Source organism: Spermophilus citellus (assembly GCF_964194105.1).
Source record: "Spermophilus citellus genome assembly, chromosome: 6".
In the NCBI taxonomy this organism is placed as follows: Eukaryota; Metazoa; Chordata; class Mammalia; order Rodentia; family Sciuridae; genus Spermophilus; species Spermophilus citellus.
The window spans coordinates 159,308,415-159,319,518 of record NC_138187.1 but is presented as its reverse complement, the minus strand read 5'-3'; the positions used below and the strand labels follow the sequence as shown (position 1 = coordinate 159,319,518).

Genomic DNA, 11,104 nt, shown 5'->3' with positions numbered 1-11,104 from the left:
ATGTATAATGTGATAGCAGAATTTAGCTTTTCACGAGTATCCATAAATATTTAAATTGTCTTAAAATGCAGTGTTACATATCTTTTGACAAGAACCTATCAGCAGTAAGCTTTAATAGAATCTAAAATTTTTTTTTTAGAAAGCTTTATTTTTAGAAATTTTTTTCCACTGTTTCACACTGTTTGAGTTGTGAAGCTAAAACATCTGATACAGTGAAAAGCCCAAGTAATTCATCTCTAGTTGAGTCAAGGCAGGATACCTAGGTTGCACCTGCTTCTGCATTCTATTAAAATTTTGCCAAAAATACTTGCTCCATTAACTTCATAGAGTTGCCATGTGGTATATGAAAGCATTTTGCAAACTGAGGAAAACTAGCTCAAAATATGAAATCATTACTTAACATAACAACAGAAATATCAATTTCTGGTATTAAATCTATTGATTACTAATGGTGAGTCTTCTAATGGTGAGTCTTAATTTACAATTGACATTATTTAGACAAATAAACATTGAAGCTCTGGGTGAAGGTTCAGAAAGGCCTCCTTGACCAATTGGTTTTGTAAAGAACCCTGTATTCTGAGTATGATGAAACAAAGGGAAATTCCCATATACAGAACTATCCATTTCATGCCACCCGTATAGTCCCAGTCGTCTCAAAGAGTGTTCTGTAACTTCTAGAAACACTGCATCTATAGTAGGGTGTTCTTGCTATAACTATTGCCAACCCACCAACCTGCCTACTTTTTATTGGGAGACTCTCAGAGATGGACATAGGGGAAGAATGATAAAGCAGATCAAGAAAATGAGAACAGGCCATGACCCTACACCCTTTTAGCAAACCAGATAAGATTCCCATGGAAATAGGACCTCATTTTTCCACCTAGGGATTCAAGGATTGAAAAAAAACACATCTCTTTCAGGGTTTCTGTCCTGTGCCACCTGTATTCATTTTGTCATGGATTATTGAAGTATCTTTGAAGACCCAGTGTCAGGGGTAACCAAAAACCTATGGCCCTTTTTTTGAGTCACTTTCGCATGAGAGAAAAAAAAATCTCACATGTAGAGGAGTTTGTTTTGATTTGTATACCCTGACAAACCACAGGCACTGAAGATCTGTCCCCTCCAACTGCCCACCGTCTCTGAATATGCCAGATAGGATGAGGAAACCAAATCAAATTTCTAGGAGTTGAACTGAAGGTTGGCTACTAAGACGATCCCCCAGTAGGTGTTACTTTTTAGAATCTGGTCTTCACTGTTAAATATCAAACCTATTGTGTCTCCAGTGTGCAATTCATAAATCCCTCCTACAGTCTGGATTTTAAAGTTGTTTGTTAGAGTCTGTATGGCATCCTTGTTTTTACGTAGCTGCACCTCAAAAGGAGCAACTCCTTTGTAAGTTGTATCAAAAACCACTTGTCCATAAATCAAATACAAGCCATTCTTAAGGATTGTCAGCTTCCAGTCAGATGTCTTATTCATGCAAGAAGGTTCAGGAGGTACCATTTGCCATTTTGAGGGTAATGGTCCTGGAAAAAGGGAGGGAAAAAAGGAAGCATATATATTTTATTATTTTATCCTTTTATATTTTTAAAAAATATTTTTCAGTTGTAGATGGACATAATACCTTTATTTTGTTTATTTAATTTATTTATGTGGTGCTGGGGATCAAACCCAGTGCCTCACACATGCCAGGCAAGCGCTCTACTACTGAGCCACAACCCCAGCCCCAATATTTTATCCTTTTCTTGATTAAATTCTTTAATACCCACAGATTGTTTCTTTATACACTCTATACTAGTCTTCTTCAAACATTATTTTAATATTTTAAATTAAAAGAAGCTGCAAATCCTAGGTATAGCTCTTGCTCAGAGAGCTCTAGGGAAATATATTTGGCATAGAAAAACAAGTTAAGTCGCCCTGAATCTCTTGTCAATTAATGTTTATGGAAGGAAAGACAAAATGAGGAAGGAAGCAAGAACTGCACACCAGGAATGGGGAGCTCGAGTGGCAATCCATGCTTTCTCCAGGTAAATCCTGTTTACTTTATGTTGCTTTACCAATAACACCTTCCTTAATTAATCCATATAAAGTAACACTCTCCTGTCACTCTCTCCCTTTACCCTACTTTGTCTTCTTCATAGAAGCTGTTGGCATGTAGCATATTAAAAATTAATTGGTATATTGTCTGTCTCACATACTTGAATATAACATCTTTGAGAACAAGTGTTTCTCTATTTTGCTTATTGCTGTATTCTCAACACTCATTTTTCGAGTCAGGGTCTTCCTGTCTTGCCTAGGTTAGACTCAAGACTCCTGAGCTCAAATGATTTTATTATGGCTCCTCTCATCAGTGTGTACGCATGTGTCATTCAAGACCTACATGGGCTATCATTATCTAAGCTCTCCCACCCCCAGCTACTGGTGAATCCATGAGTTTATAAACAGAAATTACTTGACTGTTTGTTTAAATATAGGTATTCCTGGTTTAATACTGTCACCAAGGGACAAAAAAGGTTTCCAGATCCTATCTACATTTTCATAGGTACATATGAAATTTAAATATTTTCCTATTAGTTGGTTTTGAACAGCCATGTGGTTTCAGGGCCCTAGGAGGTTCTTTTTAAACCCTAAGTGCTTACCTGGCCTGTTCTCCTATTTTCTATAATTTGGGTTATAGAAGACCAAGCCCTGCAGAGTTAACATTGCAACTTAAGTTCTCATTCATATGTAAATGACTAATGTTAAGACCTGGAGGACAGGTTCTGGAGGAGAGTGAAAGAGAGGTGGTTAGAGCCAGAAACAACCTCCCTGAGCCCCAAGCAAGCTCTTGCCCCTTGACCCGTAATGGCAGGAAGTACTGTCACTCTTTCTCCTATTCATTCAGCAATGGGGTCACGGAGGAACTTCCTTAGATCGCTAGAGTCTCTCAACTTTTACCACATGCAGGAGGGATTTCCAACTTAGCATGAATTCCATACCTTTAACTGGCAAAACAAAAATAAGACAGAAAAGCAGGGACAAGTAAACAGAAACTTTCTGATCTCTGCAAGCCCAGGAAACCTGGAGATCTGAGTGATATGGGAGTCCGGGGGTTGCAGAGTTAGTAGTGAATTCTCATCTTCTGCTCTCAAATGAAATGGTGTTTGTTTGACCTGAAACCTATCAACACCAAAAATGTATTTACTTGAAGTTTTGTATGTATTCTAAGAAATATTCTAATGCTCCAGGTAATCATTAACTTTAGTGATTTTATTTTCTAACAAATATCAGGTAACTATGAGGGAAAGTAACTCAGAAACTAAGTGAAGAAAGGAAAAGAGCAGAGAGAGTGGCCACTGCCTTAGCTCCTTCCTCTTCTACACATTTGACACCAGCTGCGTTGTCTCCAGGAACCTCCCATGTCATCTCCTGGACATTAGCAGTATCTGAAACGTGAGCAGAGCTTTGGGAAGCACTTGTAAAATCCTGAAACGTGTGGTCCTTATCAAAACAGAATTAAAAGTCGATTCCTGTGTCTCAGGGAACACAGGCTTTCTTGAGAGCAACGTGTTTCGTCTGATATCAAAAACTAAGACCAGTCCAAGGGAGGAATGCAAGGGAGGCTACTCACCAAACTTGGCCTGGCAGGAGTCTGTAGCAGCCTGCTGTGGAAGGAAAGGAGGAACTGGTCAGGATGACAACATATCGCTGCTGTCTCGACTGACTGATTTAAAGCTTCAGAATTCTGAAGCAAACCACTTAACCACAGCCATAAAAGGAAAAACAAATCCCTCTCTCCCTCCACCGCATCCCACTCTCTGTTTCCCTGGACAGGTGACCAGCTCCATCCTTTCCCTGTCATTACCTAGCTCTCCTTGTGGGTAATGAGAGGGAAAGGATGAAGCTGGTCACCTGTCTCCTTGTGGGTCTTTCACACAAGATTAAGGTCTTATTCCAATTGATGTCTACCCACAAGACCACTACAGATCTCGGCCCTTTCCCGCTGGCTGTAAAAGTTTCTTATAAACAGCCATCAGACACCCCAGAGCCTGCGCAAGGTGACCTATTAGTACGTGGAGGAAATAATGGAGTTTCTACTTATGTTCATCTTGATTTAAAATAATGGGAAAGTAAGTTCCAAAAATATCTACAACTCTGACTTAATAAAGTCATCCTTGCTCATTGATTATTCATCCTCGATTATTCAGATAATCACACCTCACACAAGCAACTGCCATAACCTCAGAAATGGGTCCAACAGTTTCCAACTGCTGCCATGTGCTGAAGTTTACATGCTAAAAGAGGTTATCAGTTGTGGTTGATTTACATTACAAATATTTAAATTCTAAATGCTCTAAGACACTTTGTACTAAGACAGTGTTATTACAGCTAAACCAAGGGACCTACCTGATTAGACTTGGCCACCCATTGGCAGAAGAAATAGGCAAAAAATGGAAAAAGGTAACATAATTTTTATGCAGTTTGATCAAACTGGGGAGAAACAGCTAGATTGGTCCCACAGAAGCAGTTCCCATTTACAGAAACAAAAGCCAATGACATACATGTGTAGCTCTAGCTGGCCAGAGAATATGTCCGTTTTAGCTCTCTTCGCCTGGTCCTCAGTGTGAGGAGTTTTTATTCTCAGCATGAGGAAGTTTGGGAGCTCTCTGTTTCAATTAGGTACAACCACAATTTTTTTTTGTACCATCAGAGTTCTTGGGTTTCCTTGTGACAAAAAGACTCGTGACTTTTTTGAACTTAAAAGATTGGTGCAGGGCTGTGGCTGTAGCTCAGCGGTAGAGCGCTTACCTAGCATGTGTGAGGCCCTGGGTTCAATACTCAGCACCACATAAAGATAAATAAATAAAATAAAGCTATTGGATAAAAAGAAAGATTTATACATGTTCTTTCTTTAGGATTTCTCTGGCTGCTGTGCTAGAAGTGAACTAAAGAGGCAAGGACAGGAGCAGTGAGAGCAGAGATCATTGTGTTCATCTTGGCAAGAGAACAAGGGCCACCGATTAGGGACCCAGGGTGGAGATGGGGAGAAGCTTGGAAGAAAAGGGCTCACTGGGATGCCTGACAGGAACATGGGACAGGGCGTGAGAGAGGCAAGTGTGACACCAGGGTGATGCCAAGGTTCTGGGCTGAAGTGCCAGGAAAGCCAGTTGCTGAGATGGGCACAGTGAATTTAGAGGGGGCCCAGTCAGGAGTTGGTTTGGGAGATGCTACATTCATGATGATCAGTAGGTGTCCAGGTAAGGGGTGGAGTAGTCAGCAGGACATAAGGGGTTCTGGTGATACAAATCTGGGTATCTTCAGCTTGTTGCTCTAAGTTGTGAAGTTGTGTGAGACCGTCAAGTCAGGGCATGCAGACGGTGATGAACACCAGGACACTGCCATGTTCAGGGGTCAGAGAATGAGGAACCAGCAGAGGAAACTGAGGGAAAGGCAGTGAGTCTGAGAAGAAAGTGTCTTAGGGAAAGGAGTGACCAGCTGCTATCAAATCCTTCTGATAGGTACGAAAGTAAAGGGCAGAGAATGGATCCGTGGCTTTAGTAACGGCAGTCATTGGAGTTCCTGACAAAAGTAGTTTCTGTGATGTGATGAGGGAAGAAGCTTAATTAGAATGGATTTAAGGATAAACAAGAAAAGAGAAACTGGACAAGGATTGCTCTCCAGGAAGGGAAGAGCTGGGTGGAGCCTGGCTGGTGCCAAGTCAAAGAGGTAGGCCCTTGTCAGGACAGAAGCAGTATTCAAGGACACAAGAGGTAGATGGGTGGCTCTGAGTCTTCTTCCCTCACACTCCTGTTTCCTCTTGAAACCGCAAGGCAAAACTGTCAGCTGAGTGTGAGAATGGGAACAGACGTTTGATGTCTGAAGAGAATCCAAGTCCAGTGGAAAGGATGAATGGACCGGGAAATTTTAGGCTGCTTCTAGAGCAAAACTGAAACCCCAGTTAGCATACATATGTTGGACATTATAATGAGAACGTTTTATTGAGAAGGAAGTAGAGTAGAAAAGACTAGAAGCCACCATTCTAAGAAATAAATCACTAGATTCCCTGTCACTGATTTTGTTCTTGTATTTTTTTTTCTCCTCATATTGGTGGTCTTAGGAGAGAAGCTGAAATTCAGTTTAGATCAACCCCTGATAGGCATGTGACAGAGCTTCTCTGAACCCAACTTCCTCATCTGGAAAATAATAGCACAAAGCTCATTGAAGTCGTTGTTGGGGTTAAATGAGGTGATTCTTGTGAAGGGCTTTCCCATTTAACCTGCTTGAACCTGTTCAATAAATATTAGCTATTTTGGTAATGATGCTAATTATAATGAAGAATTGACAAAAATTTAAGTACTAAATTCCCAACATCATTACAGCTTACAATAGCATTGAAAGCTAAAGAGATCAATTTAATGTTCTTAAGAAGTTTATGATCTTTCAGATGGCTGGGGTGGCACACGCCTGTAATCCCAGTGGTTGGGAGGCTGAGGCAGGAGGATTGCAAGTTCAAAGTCAGCCTCAGCAACTTAGTGAGGCTCTGTCTCTAAATAAAATATTAAAAAATGGCCTGGGGATGTGCTCAGTGTTTAAATGCCCCTGGGTTCAATCCCTAGTACCAAAAAAAAAAAAAAAGTTTATAATCTTTCTAGAAAGACATGCTTACACACACACACAAAGCAATTAAGTAACAATATAATTATAAATGAGTGCCAAGATACATTCCATAGATCTCACGCCACGTACCACAGTGTATAAAAAGTATAGAGAAAATTCAAGACCATGGTTGTATGAATTGCCAGAGCCAGAAACTACAGATACTGTATTGCAAGCTGCTTTAATATCTAGATTTTACTATATAGAGCTATAGAAATTGCCACTGTGGTTTTCTGTAATTATTGCCATAAATGAAGTCTAATTGAAAAATTATCAGGTTGGCTGAAAGGTATGGCCTTTGAGGAAGAGATAAATTGGGAAAGAATATCCATATTGTTAAAAGATTTTGTTAAGTTTACATTCATTGTAATCTCACTAATAGTAATGTTGCAAACACTAATCACCATCTGTTGAGAGCATAGCACTTGTCAAGCTTGTCAGGCACTGTCCTATCTCATTAATCCTTAAAGCAACTCTGTAAGAATTGGCATGGAAGATGGGAGGGGAGGGGAGGGGGGATAGTAGGGGATAGGAAAGGTAGCAGAATACAACAATTACTAATAGGGCATTATGTAAAATTGTGGATGTGTAACCGACGTGATTCTGCAATCTGCATTTGGGGTAAAATTGGGAGTTCATAACCCATTTCAATCTAATGTATGAAATATGATATGTCAAGAGCTTTGTAATGTTGTGAACAACCAATAAAAAAAAATTAAAAACAATATTAAAAAAAAAAAGAATTGGCATGATCCTTTACAAACGAGGCAACGAGGAGACGCCTAATTAAGTAACTAGCCCAAGGCCAGGAGACTGTAAGAGGCAAGGCTGAGATCCAAACCCAGCTTGTCTTATTCAGAACTCCACAGGTCAGTTTCTATTTATAATTCTGATGATGTTTGAAAGGAGTAAGTACCCTCTTATAAAGAAGGGCATGGGACTTCCAGTTTCACTTGTTTTTACTTAGAAGGATCAGTTGTTCTTGTAACCTTACTTTAGTTTAAGCCTAGACTTAAATAGATGAGCTCAAAATGGCAAAAACTCAATTCTTTTTTTGAAGCAACCCTAAGCAGATCATCACTTGGAAATACAATCTACTGTGCTTTTGAGTGCAAGTACAGCTTCCCCTTCTGGAAGTGTCCTTTATTTCACTGTAACAGGGGACTTTACTGAACATTTGGTTTCTTAGAGACAACTTACTTATGTGAGGTTATGTTCTCTGGAGATTGACCACACTCCTTGAGCTCAAGCCTATCCTTTTAGTTAACCATTTAGTTAAATGAATCTTTCAAGGGAGGAAATGATTTGTTTTTTTCTCCCAAGGAAATATCTATTGGTGTAAAATGAGCCAAACTTCCCATCTAACATTTGTAAAAGTGGGGATTTGTATATAAAAACTAAGTGGAGAACAAAATAAAATAAAATTTCTGGGTCCATGAGAAGGTGGAAGTGGCTGCCTCACAATGACTCACCATCTGCCAGCCACTCAGATCTCCTCTCCAAAGATGTTTATTAATGGCCAAAAGGGAAAGGGAGGTGCAGGCAGGTGGAAAGTGGAGGCTCATCAGAGAAACTAGCCTTCTAAGCATCCTGTCACATTTCCCTAAATTTGGAACAAACTCTGGACTATCTTTTCATTGAAAAACTTCATGTTCTTTAGGAGAGAGGATTTAGAATCATAGTTGAAAAATGAGGATTAACCAAGTTTGATTCTGGCAAGAGGTGTCCTTTGAGAAAGGTATTTCCCTCCCGTTCTAGTCATGGTGACACCTGCATTCAATGTTCTTCAGAGCCATCTGCCTGATAAAACTTGAAGTTTCAGAAGAAAGCACTTCTAAATGGAAGTTATTGCTATCCTCATCATTCCTCTTCTTCAGAAACCTAAATGCTCAGAAATTCTGGCAATTCTTTTCTTTCTGCTCAAACTTCATTGCTCTAGAAAGTCCACACATGTTTTTGATACATCCCTGAGAGAGAAGGTCTGTGATTAGGAGTGCCTCTGATGTAGTAGAACCACATCTTTGAAATCTTCTTGTCAGTACCTTTAGAGAAATGTTTCTGTAGTCACACCCCAGCTCTTCCTTAAGAAGGGCATATACCCAAGGTGCAGTCTTCAGATGTACCCCCAAATGGGTTCACTCCTGAATTATATAATGCTTCCTATTTTCTTTTTGGTAACAGTCATCAGAGAAAATCTTCTAGTAAAGAAGCTAACTTATCTCCATTCCCATGGACAATCCCATTCTCTGGTCCCACATCTTGCACTGCAGCTCAGTGGGAAATTCCTGATCAGCATCAGGGGCTTCCCAGATAGGCACTTACTTCCTCCTTCTTCCATGAAGCCTTCCTGGATTACTCCAACCCAAAGTCTGCACCCACTTTTGAATTACTAAAGCTTTGTGTACATACCAATATTAGATAAATTATTGATCATTCTATTTTATAGCAAGCAGCAACATGGTAATATCAAAGCCATTCCCCTACCACTGTTTTTCAGATGAAAAAGCAAAGAACCAGAGAGATTAAATGATTTTCTCAAATTTAAATAGCTGATTATTGAGAGACCTGGAACCAGAATCCATATTTTTGTACTGCTGGACCAGTGCTATTTCCTCTCTCAAAGACATGCTAACCACATGTAACTTACCTTTTTCTGCCCTCTATTATCTTCTGGAATCTTTTCCCTCTACAAGATTGTAGCTTGCCTACAATTTCCTGAGGAAAGGCACCCTGTTTTATTCCTTTGTTTGTCCTCTCAAGAAGGTAGAGCAGAGTCCCAGAAAGGCAAAACATACTCCACAGGCATTTGCCAATCCGTTGACTCAATCAATTATCTTTTACATCTAGCTCAGTTCTGCAGCTAACATTTAGCACTTCCTGATGCTTTTGTCTCAAAACACACAAATAAGCTCCAAAAACCATGCCACTATAAGATCAAGATTATATTTACTCTATTTGCACTCACAGGTCTCTTCCTTCCAACTATCTCTACAATACTGAGGAGTAATGAAAATAACTAGACTAACAAACAAGTAAGGCATCCTAATAAACAGTCATCTCAGGTTCTGCTTCCTCCTTACCTTGAGTGGGAGAAAAGGAAGGATTAGTGCACTGAAAGAGCAAACCGTCAGAAGTATTGCTGAGCAGAGGAGCCATCGCTTATAGGACCATCTCTGTGCTCCCTGGGGACCTGGGTAGCTTAAAGGCATGTTCTCCATGTGGCTCAAAATCCTTCTCTGGAGAAATGAGAGCTGTGAAAAGTAGACACTCACAAGTGGTGGGTGAAGGATGCAATGCCATGTTTTGTAGCATTATGGTAATTAGAAGTGGGTGTGGGAGGCGGAGTTTTCCTTCTGTCAGTGTTGGAAAATGATACTTCCAGGCTAAGTGCTGACTCTCATTCGGCACCTGGCCAAATACACGCAAGGACTGAAAGGCTTACAGCCAACACAAACACAGGGGGGGAAAAAAGAAAGAGATGTACAAGGGAAGTTCAGAGGAAAGTCTTTCCTGAAGCATGAGGAAGTGTAGTGCTGGCTACAGTGTGCTGTGGTCTATGCCCAGCTGGGGAAGCCTTCCTAATCATTTCCAGTGGAGAAAATTACTTTTATAAGAAGAAATAAAGTTTGAAATAAAAGTTTATAACATGAGAGATGTCATGAACAGTGAAGCAGTGTGTTGGGGAACTGGATGCACCATTTAGAAAAAGGCTCTTAATGAAGTCATCAGGTAAGCATACCTTATGCACATACAATTTTACTGTCAGGTGCACCTCGATAACGTTGAGCAATATCAAATATATTACTAGAATTTAATAAAAAATTTAAAAACACAACAAACTCAATTTGTCATATTTCACCATTTAAAAACTCTGAAGTGCCGATGCTGGGATCAAATAGAAATAAAGTTATCATATGAAAGGCTATTTTCCTACGATTTGTCACCAGCCTGAACTTAGACTCTGTTTTATAAACAAGTGTGATTTCTTTCTGTCATCAAAATGCTTATTTACTACAAAATTGAGGAATTCTTCTGTCCTCAGTTCAGTCTGTCCATCTGTTGAAATGGGTGGGGTACCTACTACCTTCTGTACCTCGGAAAGTACACCCAGCATCAGGCCTAGGGGGAACCTGAGCTTTTCATTCATGTAGACCCTGAGAGCCAGGCCTGGTACCACCTAGCTCCTACCTGCTCTGTGGCTTTAGGCTTATTACTAGACTTCTCTAAGCCACAACTTCCTTAACTGTAAAGTAGAGAAAATTTCTACTTCATAATACTTTTGCAAGAATGAAATAAATGTGAAAAGTTTAGTTTATAAGGAATGTTTCATAAGAATTAATTTATCTTTTCTCCGCCGTCTTTAGAAATGTGTTGATGGTTAATTCCATTATGAAATCCCAGAAAAGAAAGATAATTCATTATATTTCCCATGGGAAATAATTCAACTGAAATTCACTTAAATGAAAGA

At 39.8% G+C, this 11,104-nt stretch overlaps 1 protein-coding gene across 1 annotated transcript; it reads right to left on the bottom strand.

The window, feature by feature from the left end:
- Positions 1-310: 310 nt before the first annotated feature.
- Positions 311-9,846, bottom strand: TNFSF18 (TNF superfamily member 18). The gene is made up of 3 exons (XM_081299167.1): positions 9,717-9,846; positions 3,611-3,644; positions 311-1,526 (listed from the first exon to the last, which is right to left on the bottom strand). Exons 1-3 carry the CDS (start codon positions 9,843-9,845, stop codon positions 1,180-1,182), a joined length of 510 nt encoding a protein of 169 aa, XP_081155293.1. The 5' UTR covers position 9,846; the 3' UTR covers positions 311-1,179.
- Positions 9,847-11,104: the final 1,258 nt, after the last annotated feature.